At 39.9% G+C, this 24,309-nt stretch overlaps 1 protein-coding gene across 2 annotated transcripts in view; it reads left to right on the forward strand.

Annotated features, from left to right (window-relative positions):
* Positions 1–24,309, forward strand: part of LOC119972343 (exportin-1) — an 86,283-nt gene that overhangs the window by 59,722 nt on the left and 2,252 nt on the right. For both annotated transcript variants that reach the window (XM_038808892.1, XM_038808884.1), the window contains 10 exons: positions 307–463; positions 1,747–1,910; positions 3,675–3,809; positions 5,692–5,875; positions 6,573–6,679; positions 12,055–12,249; positions 18,264–18,432; positions 18,525–18,659; positions 23,289–23,448; positions 23,531–23,627. In XM_038808892.1, the coding sequence (XP_038664820.1) occupies positions 307–463; positions 1,747–1,910; positions 3,675–3,809; positions 5,692–5,875; positions 6,573–6,679; positions 12,055–12,249; positions 18,264–18,432; positions 18,525–18,659; positions 23,289–23,448; positions 23,531–23,627 (1,503 nt within the window). The remainder of the gene's footprint in view (positions 1–306; positions 464–1,746; positions 1,911–3,674; positions 3,810–5,691; positions 5,876–6,572; positions 6,680–12,054; positions 12,250–18,263; positions 18,433–18,524; positions 18,660–23,288; positions 23,449–23,530; positions 23,628–24,309) is intronic.

Raw genomic sequence — 24,309 nt, forward strand, 5'->3', positions numbered from 1 at the left:
AAAAGCAATTTTAAGTAGAAAAGAATTATGCATGTTATTCCTCCTCATCTGGCCTTTCCTTCAATGATCCAGTCCAACTTTTTCAGAAAGGATTTTATGTAATGTCTATCGTATGTACCCTACTCTATGCTTTCTAATCTATTTCGATCTTTTCCAAAGGATAATGTTATTAAACTCAACATATATTCCATCGAAAACTGTTTTTGTGAGCAAACAAACTTTTGAATAGTGTCTAAATCTAGGTAAGCATGGTCATGCCAATTTTCTGTTTGGATTTAAATTGTGATATGTATTTTAACTCCACAGGATCTTTTAGGATTGTGCGAGCAGAAAAGGGGTAAAGACAACAAAGCCATTATCGCTTCAAATATCATGTATATTGTGGGTCAGTACCCACGTTTTTTGAGAGCTCACTGGAAGTTTTTAAAGACTGTGGTTAACAAACTGTTTGAATTTATGCATGGTAAGTTTGTCAGATGGAAAAGGAAGAAATACATTTTTAAAATTGTGTATCTAAAGTAAATTGGTACCCAGTATTAAGAATTTGGATTCCCTGCCCACAAATGAAAGTGAAGGGGACTCCTAGACATTTAAAGACATAACATAAGCATAGAACTAGAACTTGGCTCAAACGTGCTCCTTCTCAGGACCCTGCACAATGCACATTTTTAATTTTGAGTCAGAATTTTCCATGAAAAGACTGAAAAATTTACAATACTTTGGAATGTTTAAACTCTCCAGACATTTTCTGTAGTGTCCTATTATCTACCCGATATTATTTTTCTGCAGCTATAGGATAAATTTAATTGCTGATGTAAGTAATGCATTCCATCTAATGGATGTTAAATTTTAACGTTTAGTTCCTGGATATCGTTTGAAAATGTAAATTAAGAGAACTGTCCATATATCTAATCTTGGCAAATTTGAATTGTTTTTGAAATGGTGCTCAAAATCATGGTGAATGCTGTTAACATCTACAATCTCTAACATCTTGAGTGCTGATTTAAATTATTATAATTGAATATTAGTGTTAAAGCAGAATATTTATATTAAATTTATGGTTTCTCTGTGCTATTTGAAACTGCAGGAGAAAAGAATAGACAATTTGCCTAAGCTGGTATATTAATTTGAAAAATAAACATCTGTCTTGGTTCTCATTAAATGAGTATGCAAAAAACAGAGGTACAGTTCAAATTTATTTAGAAAATCAAATTGGGCTATTTGACTACCTGGTTAGGTATACAGGTTCAGCACTGAAAGGCCTTTACCACTTCATGCACAAATAATTACTTTTGAGGGGAACAGCTGTACATTTGCAAACAAACTTATTGCTACTGTGCCCAGAAAATTCCAAAAAGCAGCAATAAGAAAGTGGCATATGATTTATAACCTTCATCTGAACTGTTGGGTAGGCAAGTGAGATTTTAATTTTACAGCTCCCATAACAATGTGGCATTCTTCCATTGGTTGTTAGCTTATGAAATGCCATCTAGCCCAAGAGTAGGATTTGAAACCCTGACAAACCTTTTAGTTTTGAGGTGACATTAACTTGGGCAAGATGACATTCTATGCCCTTCACCTACCCCATATGTGGTATTATGGTTACTGTAACAATGCAAGATGTTTCTGAATAAATTGTAATTGGGCTTTGCTGGCCAGCATGTTTTCTTTGGAGACATTAGCAGTTTTTTCCCCCTTAAACATATTTTTATTTAAATATAAACATTTTGCTTTTTATGACTTTAGAAACCCATGATGGAGTTCAAGACATGGCTTGTGATACTTTTATTAAAATTGCGCAAAAATGTCGTCGCCACTTTGTTCAGGTCCAAGTTGGTGAAGTAATGCCATTCATTGATGAAATCCTGAATAATATTAATACTATAATTTGCGATCTTCAGCCACAGCAGGTAATGTTACAAATATTGTTTTGAAAGTTTTTTAATTTGTATATTCAAGAGTTTATTAAAAAAGGTGGCTTGGTAGTAGACCAAATAAAGGACGATTTTTGGAGATGGGATGTGCTTCCGTTGTCACAGGCTGGGAGGGTGCAGATGGTGAAGATGACTGTCCTCCCAAGATTCCTGTTTGTATTTCAGTGTCTCCCTATCTTTATTCCGTAGTCCTTTTTTAAACGGGCCAACAAAGTGATCACTGGCTTCATTTGGGCGGGCAAGACCCCGCGAGTAAGGAAGGTAATGCCTGCGCAGAGTCGGGGAGAGGGCGGGCTGCGCTACCAAATTTCAGTAACTATTACTGGGTGGCGAATATAGCCATTATCAGGAAGTGGGTGGTGGGGGAGGGGTCGGCATGGGAGCTATGGAGGCGGCTTCATGTAAGGGCACCAGTTTGGGGGCGTTGGTAACTGAGCCTCTGCTGTTCCCGCCGGCACGGTACTCCACCAGCCCCGTGGTAGTGGCGGCCCTGAGAGTCTGGGGGCAATGGAGGAGACATGTGGAAGCAGAGGGGAGCATTGGTCTGGTCTCCAATCTGTAATAATCACCAGTTTGCCCTGGAAAGTATGGATGGGGGGGGGTTCCGGATATGGCGGAGAGGAGGGATTGAGAGGGTGGGTGATTTGTTTATTGAGGGGAGCTTTGAGAGTATGAGGGTGCTGGAGGAGAGGTTTGGGTTGGCGAGGGAAAACTAATTTGGGTATTTGCAAATGTGGGACTTCCTACATAAACAGGTGTCATCCTTCCCTCTCCTACCGCTAAGGGGGATTCAGGGCAGGGTAGTTTCCAGAGGGTGGGTAGGAGAAGGGAGCGTCTCTGACATTTATAAGGAACGTATGGGGTCAGAGAAGATGCAGACCGAGGAGCTGAAGTGCAAGTGGGAGAAGAGATAGAGGATGGTCTATGGGCGGACGCGTTGAGTAGAGTCAACGTGTCCGCAACACGTGCCAGGCTCAGCCTGATACAATTCAAGGTCGTTCCTCGGGCTCACGTGACAGTGACCCGGATGAGCAGATTCTTTGGGGTGAAAGACGGGTGTGCAAGATATGCGGGAGGACCAGTGAACCATGTCCACATGTTCTGGACATGTCCGAAGCTTAGGGGACTTTGGCAGGAGTTTGCAGATGTCATGTCCATGATGTTAAAAACAAGGGTGGCACTGAGTCGAGAGGTGGTGATTTTCGGGGTGTCGGAAGACCCGGGAATCCAGGAGAAGAAAGAGGCAGACGTTTCTAGCCTTTGCTTCTCTGGTAGCCCGGAGACGGATACTGTTGGCTTGGAGGGACTCCAAACCCACTAAGTCGGAGACCTGGCTATCTGACATGGCTAGCTTTTTCTATTTGGAGAAAATCAAGTTCACCTTGAGAGGGTCACTGTGGGTTTGTCCGGAGGTGGCAACCGTTCGTCGACTTCTTCGCGGAAAATTAATCGTCAGCAGAAAGGTGGGGGGGGGGATTCGTTTAGCTTAAGAGTAGGGGGGTAATAAAGGTGGGACCTGTAAGGAAGGGAGACAGCTTTTGCACTATCTTTATAGTTTCATGTACATTGTTTATTTTGTTACAATACCAAAAATACCTCAATAAAATGTTTATTAAAAACGAGGTGGATTGAAAGGCTGATATACGAGTAATTTCAAGTTAAATCTCAAATAATTTTATTTTCCCATTATCTGGCATAATTCTGGTTTAATATAAATTTTGTTGTTCTCGTTGTCAATAGGTTCATACATTTTATGAAGCAGTTGGTTATATGATAGGTGCTCAGACTGACCAGGCAGTACAAGAACATTTAATAGAAAAATATATGATGCTGCCAAATCAGGTCTGGGACAGTATAATTCAGCAAGCAACCAAAGTAAGTGATGGTGTTTTCACATGATTAAATTTTACAAATATTTGTGTACTACCGCTTAGCACGAATCTTGAAATTTAATTGCACGTTTGAACCAGGGCCATTAGAATGGTGTACTTAATCCTTTTCTTCCCCATCCTCTGTTTTTTTTAACTTGTTTATTGAAATCCTTAGTGAGCCCTGAGTAACTTTTTTTTTAAATTGTAAGACACAGTTGACTAAATTTGTGGGGTCGTTTATTACAGGCTGATTCATTTTAGTCCTCCCCAGTTCAGTTTTTCACCAACTATTGTGGACATTGGAAAGTATACAACAAATAGACATTTAATTAGAATTGTAAATAAAAGTTAAATTGATTAAGTTATTCTGTCTCTTCCTGTGGTGAAATTAGCCTTTTATCCAAGAATTGTGAATTTTTAGAATTTTAAGCATCAACCATATATTATTGCTAGCTGAGTTTAGAGTTTATGACCTTAATATGCCCTTGTGTTGCAACTGATTTCTTGTTGGAGGTGGTATGCCTAATGGGTGAATATGAATAATTGCAGCACTATTGATCATGTCAAAATAGATGCCTCTATTTTGTGGTAAACCTGATTTTCATTTTAATTGCTCAAGGTAATTATATCTAAGGAAGTTCCATTGTTTCTTTGTTGGTGATTGATACATGTGACTGATCAATCAACATATTCAGTATGAAGTGTTTGGCATAGATAGTGGTCCTTTATTGCATCTTGCAGTTGTACAGAAATGAAGTTCATGATAAAGTGTTTGTGGCGACTAATTGAAATGGTAATGCATGTGGATTTACAGGCCAAACCATTCATTATTAAATTGCGAAAGGAAACATTTGGAGAAGCACAGTAAAATCCTGATTTTAAATTTCACTTTGACAAGGTGCAAGATTTATGTATAATAGGATCTTTTACATTCACCAATGCAGACAGATAGGGCCTTAATTTAACATCTCATCCAACTGACGGTACTTCCAACATTAGTATTTCACTGAGTGTCAACCTTGGATTTTTTTGTGTGCGCTCAATTCCTGAAATGGAATCCTTGGAGCCTTGTGATTTTTGAGGCAAGCATGTTAACAGTGGATTTCAAAGCAATGTGAAAAATCTCCTATGCACACCATTACATTTTTGGTTCAAAAGTCTTGTAATTTGGCATACAGTAAGTAAGAAATATGTTCCAAAGAATATATTAACCGTTAGTGAACTAATTCTGTTTTGAAATTATTTTGTGAACCTGATTTCCATCTTCTCGTACCAGAGAATGCTGAAAAAACTCAGCATCTGTTTTGCTTATTTAAATCTTCTAGTTCTATCCTAGGTGTTGATGTGGTGGTTTGGTATTTTTGCCTTTTCTAAAAATAAATTGGAATATTCCATGTGACCTCTAATGACCGGTATAATCCAGGGTGGTTAGGCTGGGATTGTTTAACTGAGAACAGGGAAGGCAGAGAGGGGGGTAATAGAGGGGTCAATGCCTCAATAACAAAATACTAAGAGGGCATTGATTTTAAGGTAAGCAGCAGGACATTGAGAGGGATCTGAGGAAAAAAACCTCTGAATCTTGAATTTCCTGAAAGGATGGTAGAGGTGGGAATCCTCAACATTTGAAAAAAACATTTTAGATGAGCACTTGAAATACCATAGCATACAGGGCTACGGACCAAGTGCTGGGAAATTAGATTACAATGGGTGGGTGCTTGGTGGCTGGTGTGCAAACAATGGGCCGAAAGGCCTTCTCTGCTGTCTGTCATATCTGACTGGTGTCTGAAAGATGAAGAAATAGCAAAAATCAAAGAATAAACTGGGAGTACAGATGGTAGAATTTCAACATCCAGACTAGTTGATTATTTTTTATCCTTCACCTGCAGAATGTTGACATTCTTAAGGATCCCGAAACTGTAAAACAGCTTGGCAGCATTCTGAAAACTAATGTTCGAGCCTGCAAAGCAGTTGGTCACCCATTTGTCATCCAGCTTGGTAGAATATATCTGGATATGTTGAATGTATACAAGTGCCTCAGTGAAAATATTTCAGCAGCAATTCAAACAAATGGTTAGTTCAATATTTGTTTTATACTTCTAAAAAAAAAATTATGATGTGTAATGATGGATGCAGAATAAGATCAATTATTTTACAAGTTATATGTGCATGAGCTCAAATTTTCTGATGTCTGAGTTGTTCAGTGCTCCTCTTTGAGATGCGTGGAATTTGTTCCCTCTAAATGGAAGTAAATATTGTCCTTAAATGTGTGTCAATGTAAACATTAATGACAATTGAGGCCTAATGCCAAGGATGCAATGCCTTGTTTAAAGAGTTTGTGAGGGAAGGCAGGCATATAATGATGCCTTTGACATTTATAACCTGATCATCTGCAATTGTGACAGCTAAATGTACTGTGGTACAGTCTCAATCAAATGATCAGAGTTTGTGCACTTGGTTTACTTTGATACACTTATTTTTTCCTACATTTAGAGTACCCAATTCATTTTTCCCAATTTAAGGGGCAATTTAGCATGGCCAATCCACCTACCCTGCACATTTTTGGGTTTTGGGGGCGAAACTCATGCAAACACGGGGAGAATGTTGCTTTGGTACATTTTTTGGGGGAACTTATTTACGGCTGCAATTTCTTTCTGACTAGCGAGAACATGTGAAAAATGTTTAAACATTGTATGGTCCATTGTTTAACAGAATAAATGTCTCTAATTTGCAAGACCTAGAAATGTTATTGATGTCTGTTATATTGTAGGTGATGTGGTTACAAAACAACCCCTGATCAGAAGTATGCGAACAGTAAAAAGGGAGACCCTGAAACTTATTTCTGGTTGGGTGAGCAGATCCAATGATCCACAAATGGTGAGTGAGGAATGAACAATAACCTCCTTATGGTCAATAGAATATTACTTTCTTTGGTGTTGAAGTGACAAATATCTTGTATTCATTTCAAATGGATTGATCAAATATGCCAGATCCTCAGATGCACCCTCTACTGTACAACACCAGTATACTTTCTCTTTCTCTCTCTCTCTTCTTCCCCTCCCTCTCCCTTCCTGAGGAACAGAAGAAAATTTAGCGCATGTTTTTTTTTTAGCTTGCATGCAAGATAGGATTAAGACTACCCTCGTTGTATTTCTTTTCTTAAATAAATTTAGAGTACCAATTCCTTTTTTCCCCCAATTAAGGGACAACTTAGCATGGCCAATTTGGCTACCCTGCACATCTTTTTGGGTTGTGGGGTGATACCCATGCAGACACGGGTAGAATGTGCAAATTCCACACTGACAGTGACCCAGGGCCGGGATCGAACCAGAGTCCTCGGTGCAGTAGTGCTAACCACTGTGCCACAGTGCTGCCCTGCATTAGAAGTATTTTGTAGCTACCTTATCTTAGTTAAAATCCTAATTTAAAATGAAAGATCTGATCAATTATTGCTAAAATAGGCACTGGCATTTAGACACTGATTTTTGAAATTTAATGAGCCTTGTCTCCATTTCCTACATTAATGTAACATTTTGAACATATTCAGGTGATCTTAAGCAATTTAACATTTCGATCCACCATCTTATTTCTCAATTGATCATTGTCAATCAAACCAGATCCGTTTTGTTTATTGGCCACATCAGCTCCTATATCTAAGTTCCTGAGATTTCTCTCTTTACTTTTAATACCTGTACTTTCCAAGATTTTATAAATGCTACAAATGAATGATTGTACCTCTTTCTGCTGTGTCATATTCCAGTCATGTAACTTTCTGAAGAAATTATTTCTGTTCTGTTCTGATGAAACGTCCCAACCTGAAACGTCCCAACCTGAATCGTTAACACTATTTCTCTCAATAGATGCTGCCAGACCTCTTCAGTATTTTCTGTTTTTATTTCAGATTTCCAGCAACTGCCATGTTCTGCTTTTAACTTAGTTTGTTTCTCCTGCCCTTCTCCATAATGGTGTTATATTTACTGTCTCACAATCTACTATAATTGTCTTGGAAACCATCAAGCTTTGGGAGGTTATAATAATTGCATTCTTAATTTCTTTGGTTATTCATTTACTAGCCTCTGGTGGCAGCCATTTAAACCTGGCCATTTATATGGGCTTCAATCTCAAGAGTTGTTTAATGTAGAGCAGCAGAGGTAGATGCCTAAGTGCATGCCGGTTACCTCCTACCTTTTTTGACAGAGAAATGCATTGCACGGTTAGCTTAAAAGAGGCTGTAATAATTTACTTGTAAATCGTAGGGTGCTTTAAAAGCATAAGAGGAGAGCTATTTAGCCTATTTCATCTGTAGGCCTCTTAACCTCAATTGGGGATGGACAATAAATGGCTGACCTAGCCAGTGACACCCCAATCCCTTCTGCTTTCACTAGAATATCAACAAGATATTCCATGTCTTAATTGCCCTTTTTGATGACCATGAATTTTTTTTTCCCTCAATGTAATTTATCCAAGGTTTTTAAAACTATTAGATCTGCTAAGTTAAGTTTCTGTTCTGATAGAGTGGCCAATGGTTCCTCTAGTTCTTAATTAAGAAAAGGAAACAAACCGACATAAAAATAAGGCCCTACAAGCCTGCTCCACCATAAATAAAGTCTGTCTGATCTTCGTCAACTCCATTTATTTGTCCAATCCTCTAATCCCCATTCCTCTTGATTTTCATATCCTAAACTCTATGACCTGCTTTGTGTATATATTCAGCAATTGAGCATCTGCAACCCTCTGGGAAAGAACATTCCACACCTGCTGAAATTATCTGCCCTAGACGGGTAGTGGATGTAGCATCATAGAATATCTTTAATGCTGATTTGGACCAGTGTTTTGGCCTCTGGGAATAAGGAGCAGGTGGGGAAGTGGAGTTCAGGCCCAAAGCCATGATCATATTTGAATGGCAGAGCAGGCTCAACAAGCTTTACGGTCTTCTCAATTTGCAATCAATCCAGTGAATCTTTGATGCATCCTTTCTAAAGCACGGCCTTGAGTACAGAGACCAAAATGTACAAGGTATTTCAGGTGTGATCTTGTCAAAGCGCTACAAGATTGGTAGAAAGACTTCCTTGTACTTTTATTCCAAGTTCTCTACAATAAGCTCAACATAAACTGTTTGCCTTCCAATTGCTTACTGTACCTGTCAATTAATTTTGTTTGTGTACAAGGATTTCCAAATTCCTCTGCAAACCACATTCAGTAGTTTCTTCTGTTGTCCGTATATTCTCGTACCAAATGAATATCTCATTTCCCCACATTATACTCACCTGCCATCTTCTTACCCACTCAGTGTCTTCCTCACAGCGTACTTTGTTACCTACCTTTATATCATTGGCAAACTTGGATACAATATTCTTGATCCCTCACCTTCTAAGTTAATGTATAGATTGTAAATGAGAGGCCCAGCACTGATCCTTGAAACCAAACTGAAATTTCTGTTAATTCTTACTCTGGTATCATTTAACCAGACCCCTATCCATGTTATGTTATTCTCAACCCCATGAGTCCTTGTGTAACAACCTTTTGTTGTGGCACCTTATTGAGTGCCTTCTAAAAATTCAAGTGTTCCTGAAACCACATGTTTCCCATATATAATTGACCATGCCAGTCATCAAACCATGTTCACTAGTACTATGATTTTCTAAGTACTCGGTTACCATTTACTTAATGGACTCCAGAATTTCCCAGTGTCTGTCAGGCTCACTGGCTTATTCTTCCATGGTTTTTCTCTCCTTCCATTATTTAATAATGTTACACCTTCCAATCTGTTGGGACCCTTCCACAATCCAGATTTTGGAAGATCACAGCCAGTATGTCCATTACCTCTGAAGCCACATCTTAGATCCTGAATGTGTAGGCTGTCCAGGAGATTTGAAGGATGTGGCCTCTTACTTTTTCTTTAATATTAATTGAAGTTCCTCACTCTCATTAGGCTTTTGGTTCTCTAGTATTTCTAGTATGGTTTCTTGATACATTCTTGAGTAAGGCACCCGAACTTGTTCCCTAGGGCAGTATTCTAACTTTGGCCCTAATCAATGACTTGTGTAAGGTTTAATTTTTGTGATATATATTTTATATCCTTTTGCTGCTGCAAATAATGCCACTCTTGTAAACTAGGGATGGATGTCTAATTTGACCAGGTCCAACAGATGGTCTGCAATGCAGTTTAAAAATCAACAGGGAAAATCAAATGGTGGCGGGGGGGGGGGGGGGGGGGGGGGGGGGGCTGTGTACTTGATTTTAAGGCGAGAGGGGGAGGTTTTGAGGAGCCATGGTAAGACCGGAGCTCAATAGTACAGTTTATGTCCTACTTGTCTCTGTTTCTGACAATCCTCAGTTGGATTAGTTGAAATTTGGTTCTGCAAGTAAAACTTGGCTGGAGATGGGAATCTTATGTTTTTATTATACTCCGAGCTGCAGGAGGGCATTGGCATAGGATCTAAGTTGTAGGTTGAAGAAGAGGTCTAAGTGTGTTGAAAGGGGTGATAGATAGCATTGGATGCCAGCGAGTCAAAACTTTCTTTACATTAAAAGGAAAATGGACTACAAATTTCTCACCTTTTATTATTTTTTAAAATAATTTTATTCAAGTTTTTTAATAACAATAACAAATTTTCTTCCTGCAATTTAAAACAAACAAGGCGTGTTACCACACCAAAACAAGAAAAGAACTCTTCTCTCCCCCCCCCCCCCCCCCCCCCCCCCCCCAATAAATAATAACAAATAGCAATACAAGAAAGAAGAAAATAACATAAACCCACCGCTGCAAATTCTCACCTTTTATGAAAATGGTTCATAAACTGAGCTGGTTTGAGTACTCAAAAAAAAACTACAGCAGCAGCTGGTAGCTATAGTCTAAAATTGTATAAACACTCCTAATCGATTTGCTCAGACTTGGCAGTAGGCCTAATGTGACAGATAGGTATCAATATGTTATGGGACATGCAAGCTGCAGCACCTTTTTAACATTGAATGTATTGCAGTGACACCTACTGGTGTAGCAGTAAAATATGAAACTTAACCTTGGAATCTCCAAATTTCTGTGTTTGGAGAATTTGGAGGAGGAGTTGGAGCTTGCCTGGTGGGAATGGGTTTTGCTACTTGCAGGTGAGGGGACTTTGTGCTGAGGCAGGTTTTGACCTTTCTGCACCTGCCATGCCAGGGGTACAGGACAAGGTAGTGTCGAAAGTGGGGGAGGGGGAGGTATCTTAAATTTATTAAGAGCTCCTGGACTGGGAGGGAGCCCATAAGGACGTATAGCAAAAGTGGGAGGAAGAACTGGGCAGGGAGTTGAAAGTCGGGTTATGGGAGGATGCCCTGAGGAGAGTCAGCGCGTCCTCATTGTGTGTCAGGCTTAGCCTGATGCAATTCAAGGTGGACCACAGGGCGCACATGACTGTGGCCTGATTAGCAGGTTCTTTGAAGGGGTGGAGGATAGGTGCGTGCAGGAGGACCCGCGAATCATGTCCATATGTTTTAGGCATGTCCAAAGCTTGGGGGGTTTTGGCAGGGATTTGCTGACGTCATGCCAAAGGTCAGGGTGGTTCTGAGTCCGGAGGTAGCAATTTGTGGTGTGTCAGGAGTCCAGGGGGCGAGAGAGGCTGATGTCTTGGCCTTTGCCTCCCTGGTAGCCCGGAGACAGACCTTATTGGCATGGAGGGACTCTGAGCCCCCAAAATCAGGGGCATAGATTAGTGGCATGCCTGGGTTTCTCGGGCTTGAGAAGATCAAGTTCGCCCGGAGAGGATCGATGCTCGGGTCTGCCCAGAGGTGGCACCAGTTTATCGACTTCTTTAGGGAAAATTAAACTGTCAGCAGTGGGTGGGGGAGGGGTAAAAGAAAAGAAGGAGGCATGTGGGGTTGAATAGGTGGGAAATGGTTAGTGGGGATTGGGGAATTGTGTATGTAAGCCATGTTGGCTGGTTTTGGTTGTTGGTGGGGTGTGTGTTGTTCACTTTGCTGCTTTTTCTTGAAAATTATTAAAATTATAAATGTCTTAATAAAAACATTTATTAAAAAAAGACATTAGAATCTCCTGTTAGAGGAGGTTAACTTAGAAGCGTTCAATGCCATTCAGGTCGCACATACTGAAGTTAATGGTTTTTTAATATGCAAATATGGTTACTTCAAAAACTCAGAATTTGTGCATTTGACAAATGAGAGAGGAGCCTATTTTGTTTTCCCCAAGAATGGTGACTGTTCAAACATTCCTATTGGTGGAAAAGTTAACTTTACAATGTTGGCTATTCTAGGTCGGTGAAAATTTTGTTCCTCCCTTGCTGGATGCAGTCCTTATTGACTACCAGAGGAATGTACCAGCTGCTAGAGAACCAGAAGTACTTAGCACCATGGCAACCATCGTGAATAAACTGGGTGGACATATCACATCTGAAATTCCGCAAATATTTGATGCCGTCTTCGAATGCACTTTAAATATGATTAACAAGGTAAGATTAACGGATCATTGGATACAGTTATCCATATTTAGATATTAAAAATAGGTAGAAGAAAACATACCGTGGCATGAATAGAGCTTTGGAAATTAAAATGGTCACTTGGGTCTAGAGTGTAAATGTCTTAATTGGTACAATAGTTTCACATTGTACATTGGTACAAGTTTTGAAATATTTGCAAATGGAATGTGGGGCAGCAAGTCCGCTTTAATTGCCCACCAGTATTGCTCTTTGAAGATAAATAACCTTTTCCCTGATATATGTGGTAATGCTCTCTTGATTGTGTTAGATAAGAACTTTCAGGATTCCGTGCCAGTGAAATACGCTCAATTGTGTCTTGGGGTGGGATTTTCCAGTCCTGCCTGTCCCGAGCCCAGAAATTCCTGCCCAAGGTCAACTGACCTTTCAATAGTCTGTCAAATTATCTGTCCGACCATGAGGATTCCTGCGAAGGCAGGCCCAGTAAATTTCCCCCATAGAAAAAGGAGCTTTGAAGTATATTGAAAGGTGTTTGTTTTAAAGCAAGTTTGGGGAGTTGCAGAAGTACATCCTGCAGTAAGTGTGTGCTCGTGGTGGAGGGGTCTGATTTTTGATTCCATTAATGGGGACAATAATCGAGGAAACTGTTTTCTCACAGGTAGGGCGTTCTGGTGTAGTTGCATTCGTCGGTGTCAATGAGTATTACATCATAGTTGGAGCTCAGAGTGGCCTTTTGCCCGTGCTCTGCAGCCATGATGTTGATGTGGCTAGTTCATTTAAACTTCTGGCCATCTTGCCCCAATATATTAATTAGACATTGGCAATGGCAGAGTTACGAGTTGGGATATGAGGGAAAATATGGGAAAGCTGGCTAGAAGTATAGATAACAGGTTGCAGTTTCTATTGATAAAAGAAGAATTCACAGTGAATACTGGTCTCAATAGAAAGTGAGGCCTAGTGAATTAATAATGGAAAATGAGATGGCAGATGAATGGAACAGCTATTTTGCATTGGTCTTCACAAGACAGGATACAAGTAGCATCCCGGAAATAGCAGTAGGTCAGGGAAATTACAAACGCCAGGGAAGTGATAGTGAGTAAATTGTTGGAGCTGCAGGCTGACAAGTTGAGGTTCGCTTCATACTAGGGTTTTAAAGCTAGAGATAGATAATGTTTGGTTTAATTTCTAAAATTCCCTGGATTCGGGGACGGTCCATTAGATTGGAAATTAGCAAATATAACTCCTTTGTTCAAAAAGGGAGGGGACAAAGAAGGAAACCCCAGACGAGTTAACATAACATATGTCATGGAGAGATGTTATCAGACAGGTCAACTTGGCTTGCGAAAGGGAAATCATGTTTCACCAATTTATTGGAGCTCTTTGAAGAAGTAACACATGCTGTGATAAAGTGGAACGAGTGAATGTACTGTGCCACATCACAGGTTATTGTGGAAAAATGCTGTAAGAGGTAACTTATTGTCACGGATAGAAGATTGGCTAGCTAACCGGAAATAGGGTAGGCATAATGGATCATTTTTCTGGTTGACATGATGTGACGAGTGGTGTGCCACAGGCTTCAGTGCTGGGGTCTCAACTTTTTTTATAATTTTTTGCAAATTACCTTTGATGGAGGACCGAAGGTATGGTCACTTGAATTTTCTGATGGGACAAAGATAGGTATGAAAGTAAGCTGTACCCTCCTGATGGCTTCAGAGTGATAGCTAGGTTCACTGAGTGGGCAAAGATCTGGCAAATGGAGGTATAATGTGGTGAAAATGTGAAATTGTCAAATTGACAGGAAAAATAAAAAACAACCTATTATCTAAATGGTGGAGGTGCAGAGAGATCTGGTTGTCCTGGTGCATAAACTGCAAATGGTAAAATATATAACTAGGAATGGAAAATATGTTTTTTGTTAATTGCGAGAGAAATGGATTACGAAAGTAGAGACGTTGTGCTTCAGTTATACAGGGCATTGGTGAGACCACATCTGGAGTACTGGAGGTGGCACTGTAGCACAGTGGCTAGCACTGCTGCTTCACTGCGTTGGGGACCGGGTTCGATTCCCGGCTTGGGTCACTGTTTGTGCGGAGTCTGCATGTTCTCCCATGTCTGCATGGGTTTTTTCCGGATTCCCCGGTTTCCTCCCACAAGTCCTGAAAGACGTGCTTGTCGGTTGATTTAGACATTCTGAATTCTCGCTCAGCCGAATGCTACTTTCGTCTACAGTGCAGAATTTGGGAGGAAGCTGCGAAGGATCCTCTTGACGTTTTCGGCTATGGGCACTGGCACATCCTTCAGCCTTCTATTTTAGCACTCATTCGCCTCCACACCAGAGACCCGGATTCAACTCCGGGCTTGAGTGACTGTCCGTGTGGAGTTTGCACATTCTCCCCCTTCCTGCCTGGGGTTCCTCTGGGTGCACCAGTTTCCTCCCACAATCCAAAGGTGTGCAGGTTAGGTCGATTGGCCATTCTAAATTGCCCGTTCTTGTCCAGGGTGCAGTGATTGAGTGGGCGACTGAACCTCAGTATGGGTACCCTTTCAGACGATCGGTGCAGGCTTGGAACATAGAACATAACAGTGCAGAAGGAGGCCATTCGGCCCATCGAGTCTGCACCGACCACTTAAGCCCTCACTTCCACCCCTATCAACCATAACCCAATAACCCCATCTCACCTTTATGGTCAGCTAAGGGCAATTTATCATGGCCAATCCACCTAATCTGCACGTCTTTGGACTGTGGGAGGAAACCGAAGCACCCGGAGGAAACCCACACGACACTGGGAGAATGTACAGACTCCGCACAGACAGTGACCCAGCGCGGAATTGAACCTGGCACCCTGACGATGTGAAGCCACAGTGCTAGCCACCTGTGCTGCCATGCTGCTTGATGGGCTGAATGGCCTCGTGTACTGTAGGGATTAGGAAATGCACTAATGTCTAAGTATCAAGTCTACAGTTTACCCTAAAAGTTTCAGGAAAATCCAATCAAACTGAACTTTTGACTTGCTCTTTACTATAACTTACACAGTCCCTTGTACAGCAGGTGATCATTTCAATTGTCTCATTTAATTGGAAGGTTTGTTTCTAAAATTATGATCTGTAAATTATCCCAGAGCATGCAGATTCCATTTGGGAATTATTGAGACTACCCAGACTGACTTTTGTGTGAGATCATGCAATAAGTTAAGAGTTAATCAGCAGTGTGACTGGTTATAAATTATAGAACCGAATTTAAGGGTAATGTATTGTTATTTGTCCTTCTCTATTCAAATTAGTTCCAAAAAAAATTAATTGCACACGTTATTTGAGAAAATTGGAGCACTTTGTGAGAGCTTAACTTGTTGTGGGAATTGTGTAATTCGAATGCTTAGTGCTGTTATTAAAAATTAAAAGCAAATACATTATCTTTTCCCAGGCTAATATACTGGGGGTGCCTTGAATGCTTATTTGGTTTATCATCTTACATTTTCTCCTTTGCTCTTGTGAAGATGACCTTTTCTGACAGTCAGAATACAGTGAGTGCTTAGTGGACATTCTACAGATGCAAATGGGATCGTGAATATATTTAGTGCCTGAACTAACACAGAAAAAGCTCTGGATTGTCCCGCTCGTCTGCCAATCCAGCGAATACTCCTGATGTGGTAAAGATATCCAAAATCATGAGGGATAGGCTAGTGCAGTTTGTAACTGAATAGATACCTGGGAGTTTGTGGGGGGGGAGGGAAAGAGAGAGAGAGAGTTTAAGGTGTTAATCTTGTTCTTGAACAATTTAGCCCTTGTTTGTTGTAGTTGAGCAATAATTGGGAAATACTGTGCAAGTAAAGTAAGTTTCTTCCACCGTGGGCAGAATAAACACATTAACGGAGAGTAGTTGAGTAATTAATTAGCTAACTGGCTTAATCTGCTTTCTGTACTTGCAGTTCAGTTAGTCAAGACAAAGGTCTTTAATACAGTTTCCAAATGAGTGCATCATAGGACTAGGTGGAGACCTGGGACTGGTGAGTTGGGGAGATGAGGTATTTCTTTGCTTTTGCTTTTCTAATTGTATTATACCTGGCAAGAATTGGTTCCTAATGTACTACAGTACAGGGAAAGAGTATGCGAGGGAAATGGATTACAAAAATAGAGAAGTTGTGCTTCGGTTATACAGGGCATTGGGAGTACTGAAGGCGGCATGGTAGCACAGTGGTTAGCACTGTTGTTTCACAGCACCAGGGACCCGAGTTTGATTCCCAGCTTGGGTCACTGTCTGTGCAGTGTCTGTATGTTCTCCCCATGTCTGCGTGGGTTTCTTCCGGGTGCTGTGGTTTCTTCAAGTCCCGAAAGACGTGCTTTGTTAGGTGAATTAGACATTCAGAATTCTCCCTCAGCGTACCCGAATAGGCACTGTAGTGTAGCGACTAGGGGATTTTCACAGTATCGTCATTGTAGTGTTAATGTAAGCCTACTTGTGACACTAATAAACATTATTATTATTGTGAATATTATTGTCTGCTTTATTTAAAGAAGAATGTAAATGTATCGGGAGCAGTTCAGAGAAGGTTAAGCACAAGTCCATGTTGCTAAGTTACTATACACCCAAAGAACGCACAGTTGAAATCCCTGCAGTCTGCAATCAAATCAAATAATTCAAAACTGAACTGATGTGAATTTTCCATGCTATATTCGTTTTATTGCAAAAATCCTTGGGAGTTACACTTTGGATATGGTGTAACTGGATAGTGCACCAAGTTCAGAATTTCTCCATTTATGCATTTTTATTTTTAAGTTTGATATTTAATTTTCTCTTTTAAATCAATACGTATATTCCAATCATTTATTTTGCTCTCTAAAATATTGAAGTGAAGGATAAAGTAGCATTCCCTTTAAGATTCTTGGGTGTACAACAGTCTTGAGAGGACCACAAAATAGATCAAGCTGGCCGCCCACAACAAAGGAAAGTTAGAGGGAAGGTTTGGGCCAGCTTTAAGGACAGCAGCAAGCGCTGTTGCTTCACAATGACTGCAGAATCTATGCCAAGATCATGAGGTGAGTTGTTGAAAAAGGATGGTCTTTGGAGGTCTATCTTGCGACACACTTTAATGTTCTGAACTTTTGAGACGGTAAGCATTGTGTGTTGATAGTTTGAAAAATGTATGGTTACAAGATAAGCTTTGCCCCTCAGCAAAGGAGCAAAACAATTGTTCAAAGAGTACTTTTGAAAGTCTTTTAGAGTTTGTCCACACTGCCAAAAAGTGTTGAGTAATGGGTTAATAGCCATGATCCTCCAATAAACTTCCCCTCTGAGTATATGCTTATTGGAGGGTGTAGAGAAAGAAAATGTGAGGGCAAATTTCTCTTGCGGGGGGATAATTCTAGCATCCTGGGACTGGTCCCAGGCCAGGATGAGGTTGAGAAGTGAAGTGGGAGGAAAGAAACAACTAAGCAAGCACTGTTTTTGTGGCTTTTAAGCTATGCATCCTTGGGGGAACGTTTTTCTTAAATTTTGTCTTTATCTGATGATTTTATGAATCCTTTTGCTTTCTCTATTTGTAAATTTCCAATTAAGGGGCAATTTAGCGTGGCCAATCCACCTACCCTGTACCTCTTTGGATTGTAGATGTGAGACCCACGCAGACACAGGGAGAATGTGCAAACTCCACACAGACATTGACCCCCGGGGCCGGGATCGAATCTGGGTCCTCAGCACCGTGAAGCAGCAGTGCTAACCACTGTGCCACCCACGCTCCCATTTTTCTTGCTGCTCCTGGGCTGCACAGAACCTGTTCTCAAAATTAGCCAATTACCAGGTCTTCACTATTCCCCAATGAAAAACGATCAAGTTTCAGATTAATTTGGCCCTGGGCAAACACCTTTTCAAAATAACCTTTTAATCTTGCAGGAATGTAGTTCTAATTAGGAATCCTCATGGGCAGAGTACCATTTTACTCCTCGGAGCTCTGGGGATTTTAATGTCTTATCTTTCTTAGCTGAATTCTTTGAATACTCCAGTAATGCCTCAAACCTATTTTCTCTCATTTTAGGACTTCGAGGAATATCCCGAACATAGAACAAATTTCTTCTTGCTTTTACAAGCTGTAAATTCACACTGTTTTCCAGCATTCCTAGCCATTCCACCAGCACAATTTAAGCTAGTTTTAGATTCCATAATATGGGCATTTAAACACACCATGAGAAATGTTGCTGATACAGGTTTGTTCAAAATACATAAAATTACATTACTAAATTTGATAAAATTAATGCAATCTGACCACTTTCTGCAACTAAATTGTTTTCTGTAACAGGTCTACAAATTCTCTATACGCTGCTGCAAAATGTTGCCCAAGAAGAGGCAGCTGCACAAAGTTTCTATCAGACATACTTTTGTGATATTCTTCAACACACATTTTCAGTTGTCACAGATACATCTCACACTGCTGGTAAGTACTTTGCATGAGTAGCAGCATAGTATATTTGTTTTCACTGGTTTTGAGCTTTGTAGCAATCAGCTAAATATTAGTTTTGTGATCTGCTTAGAGTAAATTGGATTATAATTGGTATAGGACTTCTAATTCGAAATTTGATCAGTAAGTGAGAGTTTTGGGTGTTTCTGGTTACACATTAAGTCCCTGCTTAACGTTGATTTAACCTTGTTAACTAAATAGTGTCAATATATCCATTTTAACATCGCCAGTTTCACTTTAAACGTCATTTGTCACAGACAACATTTTTTTCTGTGGATGCCTCCCACATGACATTTACCACAGTGCTCCCACCCTGCGACCCACTACCCCATACACCCCACTTTGTGTTGGCCTCACTTCTCCAAGTCTGTTCTTCAGTTGCTCCTGGCTGCCATTCTGAACCAGCACTGAAGTTTTGGACTCCATCTAGTGGTCAAGATTGATTTGTGTAGGTCAGTATTGTTTTTTTAAAAATTTCCCGGGACTCAATGCCGGCTTGGTCCTCACGATCTTGCTCTAATCGGGTTCACGGGAGGAGGACAATGTGTATATTAGGTGGAGCGTTCAGGTTCCTTTGTGCCGTCTTCACCTTTTGTGAGGACAGAAAATCCAACATCACACCTGTAGGCTGTTCTGAATGGCAATAGCAACAAAAATACGTGTTTTACTCAGCAGTGGGGAATGTGTAGTAGTTTTGGCTTTGTACTCTCACTTGCCAAACTTTCAATTACTATTGGAAAGCACTTATTTCTTCACAGTGCCAAAAGCAATCATCGTCCGTCCTTCCCTTGCAATTTGAGGTTCCGTTTCTTTAGAATTGAAAAGCTATCTGCAAGTAAGACGTAGTTAGCATCCAGCTCTCATTTGCCAGTACTTCCCTGCTTATGACACACATGGGCTTTGCATCCTGATTTGCATTGGCACAATTCACAAACCCATACCTCAGGAAATCATCTTTATAGTTGGGCTGTTCACCAGAGGCCCTGGAGCTCTGAATACAGCTCACTAGCACTGTTTTGTCCTGCTGTGGACTTTGCTGAGCACCTCTCTCCAGATTCAGTTGTGATAATGGCCTGTTTGTCTCTCTGACCCTCTCTTTCTTATAACAAAACAATCCATCTTCCGTCTTGTTGCCTTGCTTGCTGGCAGCTAGCAATTGGAAGAATCTCTCCTCCGAGTTAGCGCCAAAAGCACTGATGTCAGGACGCATGATCTATGCCGCAGCTGGCATTCCCAATTTAAAATCCAGTCACGGCTGTTGGGTGCTTCTCCTGCAATCGGGAACGCCACGACCGATCGTTCTGCCACTTGCCCGCAGGACTCGACCCGACGTTTGGAAGCTCGGGTGTAGGTACTGCTGAAACATCAGCTGCTACTTGCACCAACCACTAGATCTGCCACTAGATGGAGCCTGGGTAATCTAAAAACACAAAGTGAGTGTAATTTTTAAACATTGATCATATGTTGTATTTCTTAGTACTGTATTTTAGTTTGCAAGCTACTTCAACTAGGAATTCACGTTGTTGTCCATGAATGATACAGTATTGCAACTTGTTTATTGTTTTTTTTTTCTGGACAAGAAATGTCTGAATGCACCTTTGTCTGGTTTGAGCATTGAACCTATGATTCAATTGACATCACACTACAACTTTAATTGAAGTTTCCATGTATTTGCATGCCTAGTAATGGATGTGATCAGCTCTAGTGTATTTTCACTTGTTCCTGTGCTGACCTTCAACTGAAGAGTATAATAAAATGGGAAATTAGAAGCTGGCAATAGTTTTTATTTTAAAAGTCTAAATGCCCATTGTCACAAGACTGAGTATTTTAGGTTGGTTCCCTTAATCTGAATTTTAGCATTATGTATCAAAAATGCAACTAAACTTATCCAAAGGAAATTGTGCTAGGTTAAGTTTGTATTTCAGTATTCAATGGAAAGAACTTTTGTATATTGAGTTGAATTGATTTTTTAAAAAGTTGTCATTCAGTGTTCATATTCAATTTTTCATTCAATGTTTGTTTTTCTAAAAACATGGCTTCTCTTGGCACTGTCGCCATCCCTCAACACACATACACAATTAATTGTGAATTGGTTCTTAAAAGTGGTACAGTTCCACAGGAGCCAACAGTCCCTGGTGCTTTACCCAAGTGGATCAGCATGTGATCACTGATTTGGGACTGACCAACTATTGACTATAAGACTATTATAGCTGAGCCCAATCCTGTTTCTTGGATAGTTCTTGGATAATTGAGAAACAGTAACCTGGGCCTTTCCTTACCAGTTACTATTAAAGTTTACTGTAGCTTCCCAACAATTTCTTCCACTAATAACAACTTTAGTCCAGGAATCCAAGGTTGGGTTGTTTTGGTGTATATATGGCTTACTACTATATCTTTATTCACAAGACTATCAGCACAATGTCTTGCGTAATATAGCTAGCAATTGAGCAAGTAGCATTTTATAATTATTATAATTTCACACTCTGGACCAATTCTGGATTAAACTCATCTTTTGTGTTTATTGCTCTTAATTCACGGAGACTAAAATCCAAGTAATTTGTGAAATGAACTAAATGTTTTGAAATCATTCTTTCTAACCTAACATTTTTATGGCAAGTCTGACTTTTAATTGGAGTTGATACCTCCTGGCAAATTAGGCGTGTATAATATTGAGGCCCTGGAAAGAAAACATAGATTTTGAATATTGGAGGTATACTCACTGGAACAGTAAAGGTTAAGGGTAGATCTAATAGAAGCACTTAACAATATAAAATTATTATAGGAGTGAAATATTATTTCCATTAGTCAGTGCAGCAGAATAACCAAGCCAAAAATTAGTACCAGAAACATGGAAGTTGTTGGACCTTGCTGCTGTGCAAATTGGCTACTGAGTTTCGTACACTTCAATAGTGATTACATTTCAAAAGTACTTTGGCCTGTCCTGAGGTTTTGAAAGGCATCATCTAATACAAGTCTTTCTTTAAGGCAAGAAGGAATACATTACCACAGCTTGTTGCTGACGCTAATTCGGTGTTTACTGGAGTTTGATAAGAATTGTAGGACTAGAGCATGAAGATGACACTAATTAATTCCTCCAGTATGAGTTAGTAGTGGTAAAGACCCATTTGAATGGTGGAAATGGCCCCCTGTATTTAAATTTGTGATCTATGATTGCATATATGTACAAGATCATAAACTGCATGTTAACAAATATTTACAAAATTGGGAAATCACATTTTATTAATTTTAACAAGTTGCTTAATGGTATTTTTTGAAGAAAAACCTATTTGGTTAATGCTCCAACAGCTAAAGGATTAAATAAAAGTGAGGAAGTATTAGTAAAAATGAACTGGATTATGCAGTAGTGATATATCTAATGATCATGGCATATCGAAGATATAATTACACAATTTGATGTATATCCAGAGTTATTTTTTAAGTATTGAGGTGGAAATTTCCATGCTTTATTCAATTTTCTAGTTAGTATGGTTTGTGTCATTTGCTTTCCAGTTGCACACAAATCAACACCACCTTTTTTTATAATGTAAAAAAAAAGTTGTCTAAATTTAATCTACAAGATTTGTGATATGGGGCTTTTAATACAAAAATGTTATGTAGTCCAAAAGAACAGGCAAAGCACTTCACAGGTGTGAGGAATACTAACAAATTTACTGAATCACAGAATTGTTATGGCGCAGGAAGCAACCATTTGTCCCATCTTGTCTGAACCAGCTCTCCAAACGAGCATCATTGTGGTGTGCCTTCCCAGTCCTTTTCCCTGTATTCCTGTACATTGTTTCTATTCAAGTATTCATCTCATGCTCTCTTGAATGCCTCGATTGAACCTACCTTCACCACGCTTCCAGGCAGTGCATTTCAGTCCCAAACCACTCGTTGTGTAAAAGGTTTCTTCTCTCATCACATTTACTATTTTTGCAAATCACTTTAAATGCACGCTCTTATTCTTGATCCTTTTACAAGTCCAGCCCCTTCGTGATTTTGAACATCTCTATTAAATCCCCTCTGAGCCGTCTTTTCCCAGGGAAGAACATTACCAACCTCTCCAATCTATCCTCATAACTGAAGTTTTTTTTATCCCTGGACCATTCTTGTAAACCTCTTCTGTACTCACTGTCCAATATGTTCACGTCCTTCCGATAGTGTGGCATCCAGAACTGTACAGCGTATTCCAGCTGAGGTGTAACTTGCGTCTTGTATAGCTAGAGTCAAGGGAATGGAGAGTTTGGATAACGGAGGGTAGGAGACGGTTACAGAAATGGGGAGGATGACACCAAGAAAGAATTAAGACCCGAGCAAGAATGTTAGAATTGACCTCTGGTATTCGGACCCAGATTAGACCAGTGGGAATAGGGTGATGGGTGAATAGAACTTGGTGCTGGAAATAATACTAAAACTTGTAGTTAATTACATCACATGGGAGTATGTGGCATGTTAAAATTATAAATTTAGATTACTTCCAACCGATTTTACAAGTTAACTAATCGCAATCTGCTAAATTAAGGATTATAGGTAAATATTTTTTCATTCATCTGGAGGTCTATGTTCATGTAAAAGTTGATATTTTTTATTTGTCACATTTTGTAGGTTTGACAATGCATGCATCAATACTTGCATACATGTTTAATCTGGTGGAGGAAGGAAAAATATCAGTGACCCTTAACCCAACAAATCCTGTCACTAATCATGTATTCATTCAGGATTATGTGGCCAATCTACTGAAATCTGCTTTTCCACATCTACAAGAGTAAGTTGAGTTTAATTGAGTAAAAGCCAGTTTAAAAAACAATGTATTTTGCTCCCTAAATTAAATTTTATTTTTCTAACAGGGCACAAGTGAAATTATTTGTAACGGGACTTTTCAGTTTAAATCAGGACATTGCAGCTTTTAAAGAGCATCTGAGAGATTTTCTCGTGCAAATCAAGGTAAAGAAGTTCTAGTCTAATAAGAAATATTTCCGAATACATACGAAGATAGTTTCATATTTGATAACTAACAAGTATGAGTTCCAGGCTTCACTGGATAGTATTCTTAAACTTGCATGGAAAGCTGAGTGGAAAGGTTTTTGCAGTTTTACCAATGTTGGTTTTGCTCCACGGTGGTCCCCAATAGTTAGGTTAAGAGTTGGAGGGTAGTTCTAACTATATTTTCTAATCTGTCATAGCTAATGTGACTCCAGTCAATTTCACTAAAATTTGTGTTGCTGCCTACAGTCTAAATTCGGTACGAATGTAGGTTATTCTTCTGCTACACAGATTTAATTCTGCTCAATTTAACAATCACTTCAGTTCAATCTTCCTATTTCCAGAAATATACCTTCCATATCTAACCATAGAAGTAGGGGTCATTCCTGATCGTTTTCCAGTTCTGTAAAGAAAATTAGACTTTCTAAAGTCTTTGGGCAATAGAATTTGGTGACTTTTTTTTTCCCAATTAAGGGACAATTTAGTGTGGTCAACCAACCTACCCTGCACATCTTTTGGGTTGTGGGGGTGAAACCAACGCAGACACGGGGAGAATGTGCAAACTCCACACGGACAGTGACCCAGGGCCGGGATTCGAACCCGTGTCCTCAGCGCTGTAGGCAGCAATGCTAACCACTGTGCC

The sequence above is a fragment of the Scyliorhinus canicula genome, chromosome 1 (assembly GCF_902713615.1).
Source record: "Scyliorhinus canicula chromosome 1, sScyCan1.1, whole genome shotgun sequence".
Classification (NCBI taxonomy): Eukaryota; Metazoa; Chordata; class Chondrichthyes; order Carcharhiniformes; family Scyliorhinidae; genus Scyliorhinus; species Scyliorhinus canicula.